General features: G+C 59.8%; 1 protein-coding gene across 2 annotated transcripts in view; it reads left to right on the forward strand.

Moving 5' to 3' along the window:
- Window positions 1-14,997, forward strand: part of GSAP (gamma-secretase activating protein) — a 60,716-nt gene extending 45,719 nt beyond the window's left edge. The window contains exons 24-32 of one of the 2 annotated variants that reach the window (XM_061574035.1): window positions 501-565; window positions 1,606-1,701; window positions 7,679-7,749; window positions 7,970-8,064; window positions 10,439-10,558; window positions 11,607-11,668; window positions 12,112-12,219; window positions 12,503-12,611; window positions 13,831-14,064. In XM_061574035.1, coding sequence (XP_061430019.1) covers window positions 501-565; window positions 1,606-1,701; window positions 7,679-7,749; window positions 7,970-8,064; window positions 10,439-10,558; window positions 11,607-11,668; window positions 12,112-12,219; window positions 12,503-12,611; window positions 13,831-13,940 — 836 coding nt within the window. In that variant the 3' untranslated portion in view covers window positions 13,941-14,064. Of the gene's footprint in view, window positions 1-500; window positions 566-1,605; window positions 1,702-7,678; window positions 7,750-7,969; window positions 8,065-10,438; window positions 10,559-11,606; window positions 11,669-12,111; window positions 12,220-12,502; window positions 12,612-13,830 lie in introns of both variants that reach the window. The other variant, XM_061574034.1, reaches the window with a different exon arrangement.
- The last annotated feature ends 301 nt before the right edge of the window (window positions 14,998-15,298 follow it).

The raw sequence follows: 15,298 nt of genomic DNA on the forward strand, positions 1-15,298 counted from the left end.
GGGATTGCCTCGAAGCTATAAACTATTCACTATTTTTATTTTACCAGGTAAGGCCCACTGAGCTACATAGCTCTTTTTCAGAAGTGGCCTGGCTAAAACAAATGATAGCCCAAACACTCCAAAAGCGTGTTTCTCGAGACTCACAGAGACCCACATTGATTCTAAATGCGGGGGGGGGGGGGGAACCGGAGGACCCAGAGAAAAATCCACGCGACCACGGGGAGAGAGAGACACGCAAATTCCAAACATACAGCAGGCGTCATCGGGGTCGGGATCGAACGCCACGGCCTCCTGATTCACAATCCCCGTCCTCCGCCGCACGCGGCCCCGTGAGCGCGCCATCGCCGTGGCGACCACCTCCATCGGCGCGTGGGCCAACGGCTAGCGGCGAGCGACGGCAACGAGCATCGCCAACCCGGCCACGTGCGCGCGCTCGCCTCCGTCCGACCTCGGCCGACCCGCCGGCTTGACCCCCTTGACCTCTCCACTTTTGTGGCCAGGAGGATCGAGCAGTCTGCCACTCTTCCAGGAGGAGGATCCGGAGCAGATGCTGACGGCCGGCATGGTGAGCGCGCTGCGCCGACACCCTCCCCTAGCCTCCCAATCCCGTGGTTGCGTCGTCGGGGGGACGCCGAATGCTCGGCAGGCCGCCTCTGGGCCGTTCAGGGGCCTGCAGCCACGGAGGCTCAGGGTGGCGCACGGTGGCTCAGGATGTCTCAGAATGGCTCACGGTGGCTCAGAGTGGCTCACGGTGGATCAGGATGTTTCAGAATGGCTCACGGAGGCTCAGGGTGGCGCACGGTGGCTCAGGATGTCTCAGAATGGCTCACGGTGGCTCAGGGTGGCTCACGTTGGCTCTGGGTGGCTCAGGGTGGCTCACAGTGGCTCAGGGTGGCTCAGGGTGGCTCACGGTAGCTCTGGGTGGCTCAGGGTGGCTCACGGTGGCTCAGGGTGGCTCAGGGTGGCTCACGGTGGCTCAGGGTGGCTCAGGATGGCCGTGTCCGAGCATCGAGCCGGCACCTCAGATTTTTGTTGCCAGAAAGGTGCCAAAAAGCGAATTGACTTCACCCGGCCTCAATCACGATCACAGGCCGATCGCCCAGACCGGCATCGGAGTGGCCTCCAGGAGCCCAGCCACCAAGGGGAAGAGAAGACCCAAGAGCAGATGGTGGCAGATGGTCACGGCACATCTGTGGGTCTCTGGGTCTACGGCTCTCTGTGTGAGTCAATAGATTCCTATACGTTCTGTAGGTCCCTCTGTGAGTGTGTCTAAGGTCAGTTGGTGGCATCCTACCATGGCATATATATATATGTGTGTGTATGAGTCTATGGGTCTCTATGTGGGAATATGAGTCTCTGTGTGAGTCTGTGGGTCTCTGTGTGAGCCTGTGGGTCTTTGTGTGAGCCTGTGGGTCTCTATGCGAGTCTATGTGTTTCTATGCGAGTCTGTGTCTCTATGCAAGTTTGTGGGTCTCCATGTGAGTCTGTGGGTCTCTATGCGAGTCGGTATTTATCTGTATGGGGACCCACACACACACGGCTGCTCGCCGTCTTGACCGAGTGTCTGCGTGGCCACGTGACGCCGTGGCCGTTGGTGTATCCCAGCTGGTGGATGACCTGCGGACCCACCTGCAACGCTGCCTGCCCACGCTGGGCAGGAAGGCGCTGGAGGACATAGCCCTGAGCTACGTGCAGATCCAGGTGAGGCGAAGCAGCAGCAGCAGCCCCGTTCACCTTCAGCCGTGCTGTGTCCGCCGCTGGACGGACACCTCCACGGCGCCTCCCGCCCGCCAGCCGATTCCGTCACTCCGTCCTTTGGCTGCTGTTCCGTCGTTAGCAGCGGCCGCGTCCAGAGCCCCCACGCTTATTAGGGGCGCCGCGGTGGCTAGGAGATGTTGGCTACCTCGCCTGGTATGCAAGAGGTTGTGGATTCGAACCCGACCCTGACGACTGCTGCTGTATATTTGGAGATTCGTGTCTCTCTCTGCACATTTAGAATCGGCGTGTGCGTTTAGAGTATTTGGCTGCTATCAATTTCCACTTGCTGATGCGCTACTTCGTTGGGCTATTATTATTATTTGTAGCCCACTGAGCTCTACAGCTCTTTTTCAAATGCGACCTGGCCACAAATGATGGCTCAAAGAAGTTGCTTATCACGTGGAAATTTATAGCAGCCAAATACTCTGAATGCACGTCGATTGTAATTGTGGAGGGGACAACCGGAGGACCCGAAGAAAAATCCACGCGACCACGGGGAGAGAGAGACACGCAAACCCCAAATATGCAGCAGGCGGCAGGGTCGGGATCACACCCACGACCTCCTGTGTACTTGGCGAGGGAGTTAACATCTCTTAGCCACCGTGGCGCCCATCATTATTATTATAATTATTACTACTCCGCCTGTTTGCCCAAGAAAGACTCGCTGAGTCTCGTGAGTCCCTTGTCAGGAGGCTCCTGCCAGGTTCTCGCAGTCGGGAGGCGACGGTTGCTGCCGTGCGCATCCCAATCGAGTCACGAACGGCGTGATTTTTTCACCTTTGGAAATTTTGGACCGTGACGCCACCGCGCAATGGCCATCTCCTGCGAGTGACGTCACGGGGGGATTTTTAACGTCCACTGTGAGCGAAGCGGATCGAATACAAACCGCGTGAGATCTGCAACTCGGACGACGCACATCCGGCCAACGTCACGCATCCGTAGCATCAGTGCCACGTCGGGCTTTGCCCAAGCCTTACGCCGTCTCCTCTGCCGAGTCATCGGCCAGAGTCGCGCCCTACGGGGTCAGTGGAGCGTCACGGGGTCAGTGGCGCGTCGCGGGGTCAGTGGAGCGTCACGGGGTCAGTGGAGGGTCACGGGGTCAGTGGAGTGTCACGGGGTCAGTGGAGCGTCACGGGGTCAGTGGAGCATCACGGGGTCAGTGAAGTGTCATGGGGTCAGTGGAGCGTCACGGGGTCAGTGGAGCGTCACGGGGTCAGTGGAGCATCACGGGGTCAGTGAAGTGTCATGGGGTCAGTGGAGCGTCACGGGGTCAGTGGAGGGTCACGGGGTCAGTGGAGCGTCACGGGGTCAGTGGAGCGTCACGGGGTCAGTGGAGCATCACGGGGTCAGTGAAGCGTCACGGGGTCAGTGGAGCGTCACGGGGTGAGTGGAGCGTCACGGGGTCAGTGGAGCGTCACGGGGTCAGTGGCGCATCGCGGGGTCAGTGGAGCGTCACGGGGTCAGTGGAGCGTCACGGGGTCAGTGGAGCGTCACGGGGTCAGTGGAGCGTCACGGAGTCAGTGGAGCATCACGGGGTCAGTGAAGTGTCATGGGGTCAGTGGAGCGTCACGGGGTCAGTGGAGCGTCACGGGGTCAGTGGCACGTTACGGGGTCAGAGGAGCGTCACGGGGTCAGTGGAGCGTCACGGGGTCAGTGGCACGTTACGGGGTCAGTGGAGCGTCACGGGGTCAGTGGAGGGTCACGGGGTCAGTGGAGCGTCACGGGGTCAGTGGAGCGTCACGGGGTCAGTGGAGCATCACGGGGTCAGTGAAGCGTCACGGGGTCAGTGGAGCGTCACGGGGTGAGTGGAGCGTCACGGGGTCAGTGGAGCGTCACGGGGTCAGTGGCGCATCGCGGGGTCAGTGGAGCGTCACGGGGTCAGTGGAGCGTCACGGGGTCAGTGGAGCGTCACGGGGTCAGTGGAGCGTCACGGAGTCAGTGGAGCATCACGGGGTCAGTGAAGTGTCATGGGGTCAGTGGAGCGTCACGGGGTCAGTGGAGCGTCACGGGGTCAGTGGCACGTTACGGGGTCAGAGGAGCGTCACGGGGTCAGTGGAGCGTCACGGGGTCAGTGGCACGTTACGGGGTCAGTGGAGCGTCACGGGGTCAGTGGAGCGTCACGGGGTCAGTGGCACGTTACGGGGTCAGTGGAGCGTCACGGGGTCAGTGGAGTGTCATGGGGTCAGTGGAGCGTCACGGGGTCAGTGGAGCGTCACGGGGTCAGTGGAGCGTCACGGGGTCAGTGGCACGTTACGGGGTCAGTGGAGCGTCACGGGGTCAGTGGAGTGTCATGGGGTCAGTGGAGCGTCACGGGGTCAGTGGAGCGTTACGGGGTCAGTGGCACGTTACGGGGTCAGTGGAGCGTCACGGGGTCAGTGGAGTGTCATGGGGTCAGTGGAGCGTCACGGGGTCAGTGGAGCGTCACGGAGTCAGTGGAGCATCACGGGGTCAGTGAAGTGTCATGGGGTCAGTGGAGCGTCACGGGGTCAGTGGCACGTTACGGGGTCAGTGGAGCGTCACGGGGTCAGTGGAGCGTCACGGGGTCAGTGGAGTGTCATGGGGTCAGTGGAGCGTCACGGGGTCAGTGGAGCGTCACGGGGTCAGTGGAGCGTCACGGGGTCAGTGGCACGTTACGGGGTCAGTGGAGCGTCACGGGGTCAGTGGAGTGTCATGGGGTCAGTGGAGCGTCACGGGGTCAGTGGAGCGTTACGGGGTCAGTGGCACGTTACGGGGTCAGTGGAGCGTCACGGGGTCAGTGGAGTGTCATGGGGTCAGTGGAGCGTCACGGGGTCAGTGGAGCGTCACGGGGTCAGTGGCACGTTACGGGGTCAGTGGAGCGTCACGGGGTCAGTGGAGTGTCATGGGGTCAGTGGAGCGTCACGGGGTCAGTGGAGCGTTACGGGGTCAGTGGCACGTTACGGGGTCAGTGGAGCGTCACGGGGTCAGTGGCACGTTACGGGGTCAGTGGAGCGTCACGGGGTCAGTGGAGTGTCATGGGGTCAGTGGAGCGTCACGGGGTCAGTGGAGCGTTACGGGGTCAGTGGCACGTTACGGGGTCAGTGGAGCGTCACGGGGTCAGTGGAGTGTCATGGGGTCAGTGGAGCGTCACGGGGTCAGTGGAGCGTCACGGGGTCAGTGGCACGTTACGGGGTCAGTGGAGCGTCACGGGGTCAGTGGAGTGTCATGGGGTCAGTGGAGCGTCACGGGGTCAGTGGCACGTTACGGGGTCAGTGGCACGTTACGGGGTCAGTGGAGCGTCACGGGGTCAGTGGAGTGTCATGGGGTCAGTGGAGCGTCACGGGGTCAGTGGAGCGTTACGGGGTCAGTGGCACGTTACGGGGTCAGTGGAGCGTCACGGGGTCAGTGGAGTGTCATGGGGTCAGTGGAGCGTCACGGGGTCAGTGGAGCGTTACGGGGTCAGTGGAGCGTTACGGGGTCAGTCGCGTGGAATTGCGGTCTCGTTGACTCCGTTCCCACGGCTCCGGTGACGGACACGGAGGTGGGTGGAGGGGTTGCACTTATTTGTGTATTTGTGCTTCATGCCAACGCAGCCCTCTCTCTTCATTGATTCTGTTCGCAGGATGCAGCGTCCGTATCACGTGCCGCTCGGGGTCTCGGTCGGGTGACACGGAGGCTCTGTATTGGGTGACACCAGTGCTGTGTGTTAAATTGGTCAGGGGTTCTGTATCGGATGGTACGGAAGCTCTGTATTAGGTGACACGTGCTGTGTGTTAAAGCAGCTTCCAGCTGCTGTGACGCCCGGCTGATTTCTCCGCTGAAAATCACCGAAGTTTAGAAATCGCACAAATACAAAGGTCTCCCATGTAGGCATATGGACCGTTGGGGCAAGTGTTACGCCGACAAAGGACTGACTTCGCTCTGGAGGTGGTGGGTGGTCAGCACCGTGCCCTGTGCTGTTGTCTCCCAAGTGCCAATGATTTTCACACGTCGCACCAGCTCATAATTTAAGGCTGGGTCAACCTAGGGGAGGCTCGGGACCAGTTCAGATGTACGCCACTGATGTTGGTCGCGAGTGTAAATCTCACTCGGATCACCGTCTTCATAGCCACTGCGTCGCCCCTTCCTAACACAAGGCACAGATCCCCAATGTAGCCTCAACAGATGTATGGGTCAAGTGCTCTCAGCGAGTGCCTTTGCAGACCGGCACGGCACACGTGATGGTGGGTGGCTAACACTGCCCCTGACCGCCTTTGTCTCCTTAGTGCTTGTGTTTAGACACCGTATCATAACCCCTGAGCAATCTAACATGATTGCTTGCTAAATGTTTCTATTTGGTGTTTGAACATCTTGACACCGGTTTTATTGCCAGAAAGGGTAAAAACTCTTCTTATTATTTCATACACCGTATCAGATATTCATTTAAGGCTCAGTGGATCTAGAGGAGGCCCAGGAGCGATTTAGGCACACTCACTCACACAGACATGCAAAGCACGAGACAGCTGCATTGCATGGGCGTACCTATTAACTATTATTATTATTTTACCAGGTAAGGCACACTGAGCTTCTTCTTGGTTCTTTCGGTAACGTCACGTAGAATGGAAATAATAAAATAATAAAAATAAAACATAAAATAATATAAGCACACTGAGCTACGTAGCTTTTTCAGAAGCGACCTGGACATCACAAATGATTGCACAACGAAATGGCTCATCGTCATTGTGTGGACATTTATAGCAGAAAATCCACACGACCACAGGGAGAACATGCACACTCCAAATAGACAGCAGGCATGAGGGTCGGGATCAAACCTACGACCTCCTGTACACCAGGCGAGGTAGTTCACATCTCAGATTCCCTTTCGAGTCTACGTGCATGTACGTACCTATGTTGAACCTATTTTGCACCGTACGTAGCCAACCGTGCTAATCGGAGGTTGCGGGGGAAGGACACCAAACTAACACGCAGAAATCAGTTCTAAAGAAATGAGTTTTAAATTTAGATTTAAAAGTGCGCAGCTCCCAGTGGCTTCCTCACATCGGAAGGTAGAACGTTCCGGACGGCCGCCGCAGTAGCGCGTCTGAAAGCGCCGCGCGATGTGGTGAACGTCCATTGTCCGACGAGCGGAGTTTGCGCGGCGATGCTTTATGCTCATTGGATGAGATCGGCGAGGTATGCGATGTGCGGTGCAATCGATCGCTCTGCTCTGCAGGCTTTAGGAACGCGTTCGTCGTACGCGGCTTGGCTTCCTCCTCGCCTTGTACCCGGTTCTACCACGACGTTCATGCCGCCACCTTGCCGCTCGACCTTGCATGGTGGTTGTTGGGTTGCGTCCTCCGTGGTGCTTGTTGTTGTTGTTGTAGCTGTTGTTGTTGTTGTTGTAGCTGTTGTTGTTGTAGCTATAACCAGGGTCCCCATTTTAAACGTGCAATTATTGCCCCAATGGGCTTTCACCTGTGCCACAAAAAAAACCAAGCTAACCTACGTGTGCATGTTGAACTTCTTTCGCACCCTACATAGCCAACCCGTGCCGATCGGAGGATAGCGCTAACCTAACCCTGACGGGATATGACCGTGCGACACCATGACCCCTCGCTCCGTTACATCTCACTCCGTGACCTCTCATTCCGTGACCCCTCGCTCCGTGACCCCTCGCTTCGTGACCTCTCGCTCCTTTGACCTCTCGCTCCGTGACCTCTTGCTCCGTGACCTCTAGCTCCTTGACCCCTCACTCCGTGACCTCTAGCTCCTTGACGCCTCGCTCCGTGACCCCTCGCTTCATGACCCCTCGCTCCATGACCTCTCGCTCCGTGACCCCTCGCTTCATGACCCCTCGCTCCATGACCTCTCGCTCCGTGACCCCTCGCTCCGTGACCTCTCGCTCGATGACCTCTCGCTCCGTGACCTCTGGCTCCGTGACCTCTCCGTGACCTCCTCCCCTTCCCCCGGCTGTCGCCCTCAGCTGCAGCAGGTGACCCATCTGCTGGAGTCGGTCTGGGCGGCCTACGGACTCACCTGGGACACCGTGTGCCTGTGAGTTTCCGCGCCTCTCTCGCCGTGTCGGCCCTCGCCCCAGCGACTCGCCCCAACATCGCCACTGGAGAGACAAAGGCGGCCTGGCGTGGTGCTGGCCACCCACTCCCCTTGTGTGCCGTGCCGGTCTTTTAAGGTGCTCGCTAACGGCACTTGTCCCAACAGTCTGTCAGTAGACTACACGGGGGATCTTTGTCTTTATCTTTGTCCGCGCCAGCAGTGCCCGCAAGGCGGAGGCAGCGGAAGCCGCGATGCTGCCGCTCACCATGAGGCTGGGGGACGCCGCGGCACAGCTCTGCCTCCCTCTCCCCGGCGGTACCTCCTTCACTCGCTCCACCACTCGCCCCACCACTCGCTCCACCACTCGCCCCACCACTCGCTCCGCCACTCGCCCCACCACTCGCCCCACCACTCGCCCCACCACTCGCTTCACCACTCGCCCCGCCACTCGCCCCGCCACTCGCCCCGCCACTCACCCCGCCACTCGCCCCGCCACTCGCCCCGCCACTCGCCCCGCCACTCGCCCCACCACTCGCCCCGCCACTCGCCCCACCACTCGCCCCGCCACTCGCTCCGCCACTCGCTCCGCCACTCGCCCCGCCACTCGCCCCGCCATTCGCCCCACCACTCGCCCCACCACTCGCCCCACCACTCGCCCCACCACTCGCTCCACCACTCGCCGCACCACTCGCCCCGCCACTCGCTCTGCCATTCGCCCCACCACTCGCCCCACCACTCGCCCCACCACTCGCCCCACCACTCGCTCCACCACTCGTCCCACCACTCGCTCGCTCCACCACTCGCTACACCGCTCGCTTCGCCGCTCGCTCCGCCACTCGCTCCGCCACTCGCTCCACCACTCGCTCCACCACTCGCCCCACCACTCGCCCCACCACTGCCACTCGCTCCACCACTGCCACTCGCTCCACCGCTTGCTCCACCACTCGCTCCACCACTGCCACTCGTTTCGCCACTCGCTCCACCACTCGCCCCACCACTCGCTCCACCACTCGCCCCACCATTCGCCCCACCACTCGCCCCACCACTCGCTCCGGGGTAGCTGAGTGGAGTCGTCCACTCGTTCCGCCCGTGAACTCGTGCTTTTTTTTGGGTAGCTGAGTGCCTTTGATGTTTTGGTGACCGAGGTCACTCTTGATTCCAAAGAACACAGGATGAGATGTTACTATCCTTTGTGCAAGCACTTCCAAGAGTTCATGAACAGTGAGCCTGGTGAAATTTGGGGAGCGCATCGTCAGTAGTGACCCTTTGGTTCCTAGGGTGTTTCGGCCTTTCACACTATACACCCTCCCCAAAGGCGGCCAGCGACAGGATGATCAATCCTACGCTTGCGTCCCATTCCCAATTAGTCATAGGAGTTGCCTTGTTGTTGGTAGCCAACATCCCATGGGACTATGCATGGCAGGGGCGTCCTCCTCCCTGAGTCAAGCATTGTTGACTGCATACCTCCTGGCCCTCTCACTTTGAGGCCCAGCTGGGGTCTTTCCTCTTCATCCAGAGCCACTGACTCTTGAGTTCTCACCTGGACAATCTCAACACTTTAACTCCCCCATTCACGTATCATCTCACGTTAGCCACTCATTCACTTCCCCACTCACCCACTTACTCACCCGCTCGATGATTCACCCACTCACCCACTCACTCACTCACTCACCCAATCACTCACTCACTTACCCACTCAGTCACTCACCTGCCTTCTCACTCACCCTATCACCAACTCCCTCACTCATTCACCCACCCACTGACCAACTCATTCACCAACTCACTCACTCACTCACCCACTCACTCATTCACCCACCCACTTACCCACTCACTCACTCACCCACTCGCTCTTTCACCCACTTATTCGCCGACTCACTCATCAGCTCACTTCACCTACTGACCCATTCACTTACCATTCACTCACCTACTCAATGATTCACCCACTCCCCCACTCACTTACCTACTTATTCACGTACACATTCACCCACCCACTCAATCACCCACTCATCCTATCACACACTCACTGACTCACTCACTCACTGACTCACCCACTCATTCACCCACTTGCTCACACGCCCACTCATTCATTCACCCACCCACTTAACCACGCATTCACCTACTCACCCTATCACCCACTCATCCACTCATTTAACCACCCAATCGCCCATTCACTCAATCGACCACTCCAACTTACCCACGCATTCACCCACTTACTCATTCACCCACCCATGTACCCACTCACTCATTCACTCACTAACTTAGCCACTCATTCACCCACTCACTCCCTCATTCACCGACCCACTTACCCACTCATTCACACACTCACCCACTCACCCATTCACCCACTCATTCAACCACTCGCTCACTCGCCAACTTACTCATTCACCCACTTACCCACTCAATCACCCACTCAATCACTCACCCACTTACCCTATCACCCACTCACCCACTCATTCGCTTACTCACTCATTCACCCACCCACTCACCCACTCATTTACCCACTCACTCGCCCACTCAATCACCTACTCCAACTTACCCACACATTCACCCACTCACTCGCCCACTCAAATCGTTCATTCACTCACTCACTCCTGCGGTGGCCTTGAGACTCCCCCGCCCGGTCAACGCGAACCCAACCCCTCGCCCTGTCGCCCTCTCGCCCGTGCCGACTGACGGCCGCACACCGCAGGCTTCAAGAGCCTGCAGTGCACGCTGGGGTACCGCAGCGTGCCCCTGCACTCGTTCCTGCTCATGGTGGACCAGGGGATGCTGCAGCTCACCGACTCCTTCGTGCAGAGACTCTTCCACGGTGACGCTCGCCGCAGTGGCCCCTCCAGCACAGGGAGTGGGGGCTGGGGGGGTGCTGTGGGAGTCGAGTGGCATCACTCGACTGGGGTTGCACACACGCAGGGGTTGTCACCTCACCCAACGCCCCCCCCCCCATCGCCCCACCCCCTTAAACCCCCACCCCCCCATTCCCCCACTCCCCATTGCCCCACCCCCCACGCATCAATCCCCATCGCCCCACCCCCCCCACCCCCTTGCCATCGTGCCAAGACTTGGCAGGACCCTCCTGAGACAGAGACTTGAGACTCAGCGAGGCTTTCCGGGGTAAAGAAAAGATGATGGCGCAGCCCTGCAATTTCTCGCACACACCTCTGCTGGTGGAAGGGCTAGAGGGGCCTCCAGAGAGCCCCTCTGGAGGGCAGTTTTGGCCTACTCTTCTACGCTGGCCAGACGTCTTGGAAGACGTGCGGCGTCTCGGTGGCGAGATGTCCACTGCCTCACCTGGTGTACAGGAGGTCGTGGGACCCTGAAGCGGATTTTTCCCTGGCTCTTCCGGTTTTTTCCTCTCTACATTTAGAGCATTCGGCTGCTATGAATGCCCACGATGATGATGATGAGCCCCTTCCGTGGAGCATTCATTTGTGATAGCCGGGGTCGCTTCTTATAAAAAGAGCTGCGTAGCAGCTCAGTGGGGCCTTACCTGGAAAACAACAACATAAGAAGTGGTTGTAACAGTAAATAGAGTCCCGAAGCTTGACCCCACCACACACGCCACGGCCGATCACAGTGCGGCGGTGGCGTGAACCCCCTCACGCCGCTGGCTGGACGGCGGTGGCGGCGGTGGCGGCGAGAGGGATTTGCGAAGGCCGCCACCGTGAGACCGAGGAGGCCCCCGCCACTGGAGAGGCGGCCACGGCGGCCTCAATAGGAGCTTGCAAACAGCCTCCGAGGCCAAGCGAATGATGCGGCTCCCCTTGCCGTCTGTGTTTTCGGCGGGCCATAGCGCAGTAATTGATAGGTTGTTGTTGTTGTCCACAATCGTCTGGTTTTTGTTTTGTTTGCGCTTGCAGACTTGGACGACAGCCCGAAGAACGAGCAGGCGAAGTTTGCGGTTCTGTCCCGGCTATCACAGGTGAGCGGGGGGGGGGGGGGGCTGTAGAGCCCCTACACTTGACGGGGGACCTCGCGGCAGCCCGGAGAGCCGTGAGACTCACGGTGGTGGTGTTGACGATGATGATGTTGACGACGACGATGATGTTGATGATGATGGTGTTGACAACGATGATGTTGTTGACGACGATGATGTTGACGACGACGATAATGTTGATGACGATGATGTTGATGATGATGGTGTTGACAACGATGATGTTGTTGACGACGATGATGTTGACGACGACGATGTTGATGATGATGGTGTTGACAACGATGATGTTGTTGACAACGATGATGTTGTCGACGACGATGATGTTGACGACGATGATGTTGACGACGACGATGTTGATGATGATGGTGTTGACAACGATGATGTTGTTGACGACGATGATGTTGACGATGATGACGATGTTTTCCGGGCAGCCCCAGGCCGACGGGGTCTACCAGCAGTGGGAGAGCCCGGCCGCGTCGTTCAGCCTGGCGCAGCGCTACGCCGCACGGCTGCATGCGCTGGGCCCCTGGGCGAGGAAGGTAAATCCCCACGGCGCTCGTGCCAGGCTAGGTGCACCTCGAGGCAACGTGGAGCGTGCAAGGCTCGCCGCCGGCAGGAGGTCACGGGACGCACCCAGCCGCTGTGCGGTCGACCGACCGAGACGGCCGGCAGACGCGCCCAGCTGTGCGTCGTCAACGTCGCGCTGGTTTTAGTTTACCGAGAGTCGTTCGCTCGGCTCGTGTAGAGCGGCCGCGACTACGGTGGCGCGGGGGGCCTGCCGCGTGATCGCCCCCTGACCCTTTCCCCCCGTGCCCGCGCCAGGACGACGCCGCCGCTGCCGCCGCCGCCGCCCCCGAGAAGGAGTCCTCGCAGAGCGACTTCCTGCCGCTACGCAGCTTCATCGACCGCCTGCTGAACATCGAGCGGCAAGGTGGGGGGGGGGGGGGGCGGGGATGCTGGGGGGGGGGGACTGGGTCCGGGCTCGGAGATGAGACGCGGACGAGGAGGAGGATGAGGAGTGCCGCCGGCGTCTGGCCTTGGCCATGCCGTGCGTGGACGCGCCAATAGCAGATCCCTGATCTACGTTGTGTCGCTCACACGTTGTCACCTCACTAGCAACACCGCCACCCGATTAAGCGTCGCCTTCAAACCCACACATGCGTCGCCGCTAGCGCCGTCGCCTCTCAGCCGTCCGCCACCACCACCGTGCCACCACCACCGTGCCACCACCACCGTGCCACCACCACCGTGCCACCACCACCGTGCCACCACCACCGTGCCACCACCACCGTGCCACCACCACCTTGCCACCACCACCGTGCCACCACCACCGTGCCACCACCACCGTGCCACCACCACCGTGCCACCACCACCGTGCCACCACCACCGTGCCACCACCACCGTGCCACCACCACCGTGCCACCACCACCGTGCCACCACCATCGGGCCACCACCACCGTGCCACCACCACCGTGCCACCACCACCGTGCCACCACCACCGTGCCACCACCACCGTGCCACCACCACCGTGCCACCACCCTGTACGCCGCTTGGATGTATTACGTCGTTTCGACATTCGTCGTTGTAAACCGGCGTGTTACAGTACCATGCTGATGTGTGGCCCCATCGCCCCCCCCATCGTCCCTCTCCCCCATCACACCCCCGGCCCCATCGCCCCCCCCCCCCCCCCCATCGCTCCCCCCTCCCCTCTTTCCTGTCCCTCCCCCCTTGGAGGCACCGCTGCATTGCGGCAGCCGGGTCGTTGTGTCCATCCCCGTGGTTGACTCTGTGGTGGTGGATCCACGAGGGGGGGGGGAGCGCGATGGGGGCAGCCACACCCCCCCCCCATCAAACCCTAGCAAAGTCGTGCGCTGTTGACATTTCCAGAGTAAACACTTTGTCGATATTCGTCTCGGCTCGGCTCAGGCTCGGCTCCTTAGCCGTGCTCGGGATGTCTCGGGAGCCGAGATCGAGCCGGCTGACTCGCTCGCTCGTCTCTGGGAGCCACCGTGCGGCTCGAGCCTCAGCTGAGCGGTGAACGTGGTCGAGTTTGTTTTGTAATTCATTCACGTCAGGAGCCACTGTTTAAACAAACACGCTTGAATGTTCGGACTGCCCCTCCACCTCCCCCCCCACCTCCCCCCACGCAGTGGCCGGCCACGAGCAGGAGGTGGCGGGCTGCGTCGACGCTCGCTTCGTGGAGGAGGTGGCACTGAAGCAGTCGCTCGGCGCAGCCAAGAGGCGCTCCTCCCCCCGGTGAAACCCGGCGGCGGCGGTGGCGGTGGCGGTGGAGGCGGCGGTGGTGACGGTGGCGGTGTGGTGGCGGTGTGGTGGCGGTGTGGTGGCGGCGGTGGTGACGGTGGCGGTGTGGTGGCAGTGGCGTTGTGGTGGCAGTGGCGGTGCAGTGTGGTGGCGGTGTGGTGGCGGTGTGGTGGCATTGTCGGTGGCGGTGACGGTGGCGGTGATGGCGGTGACGGTGGCGGTGGGTTCCACCACGAGCCCAGCCCACCGCGGTCGGTAACCCCCGGGCGGAGAGGGCATCTCGGCCCCCCTCAATCTCGCCCCCCCCACCCGGCCCACCCCCACCCCTCCCTTTGCCTTCCCACCGCCTCGCCCCTCACCAACAGCCGGCGGCGGCAATGGCCGGGAGGGTTACCGCTTGGCCGCTGGCTGGCGGGGGTGCTCTGCGCATTAAGTCTCTGACAGCTGTCCCTATGGGCACGACGAGTCGGCTGACTCTGCACCGTGGCCTGCACAAGCCCCCAGGCGTTTTGTTGCGCGTCGGCTGACGAGGGCCCCCACCCCATTGAGCCGAGCGGTGGCGCCGTTACCAGGGCTGGCGCAGGCCCACGAGCGCCAGCAGTGGCGGCAGTCACAGAAGATCGCAATGGGGTGGAGGGAACGAGGGAATGGGCAAAACTCGCGAGAACACAACGACAAGAGCGACACATCGTTTAGACGAGAACAAATCCCAGAACGGAATGCACAATAACGGTGCTTGCAATACAAATGTCACACAGAGGCAAACACGTCCCGTCACAGACGCGTGTGGATTTATTAGAATCACAATCTTAATTTGTGACTGCGGGAGGAGCAGGAGAAATCCGATGAGCTATGAAGCTCTTATTCACAGATGTCTAGTAGGCGCCACGGGATCTGAGAGTAACAGCGCAAACAAACACACTGCACAACACAATGATAGCAGTGCAACGTTTCGACGAAAAAAGACACTCAGTAAATATAAATACAGGGACTCCTCCACTTACGAACAAGTCAGGCTCCAGAAGTCTCTTCGGAAGTTGATTTATTCGTAAGTCCAACTTTACTCCTCTCGATTCCAAACGTGGTGTACGGCATGTACACTAGACACGGGGAATGACGTTCAAAGTTTTATAATCTCCTGTAGATGTAGATGCCACTGGTTCTTCACGTTCTGCAGATGTAGATGCCACTGGTTCTTCAAGCTCTGCAGATGTAGATACCACTGGTTCTTTACGTTCTGCAGATGTAGATACCACTGGTTCTTTACGTTCTGCAGATGTAGATGCCACTGGTTCTTTACGTTCTGCAAATGTAGATGCCACTGGTTATTCACGTCCTGCAGATGTAGATGCCACT

The sequence above is a fragment of the Lethenteron reissneri genome, chromosome 54 (assembly GCF_015708825.2).
Source record: "Lethenteron reissneri isolate LAM-NWPU_2019-01 chromosome 54, ASM1570882v1, whole genome shotgun sequence".
In the NCBI taxonomy this organism is placed as follows: Eukaryota; Metazoa; Chordata; class Hyperoartia; order Petromyzontiformes; family Petromyzontidae; genus Lethenteron; species Lethenteron reissneri.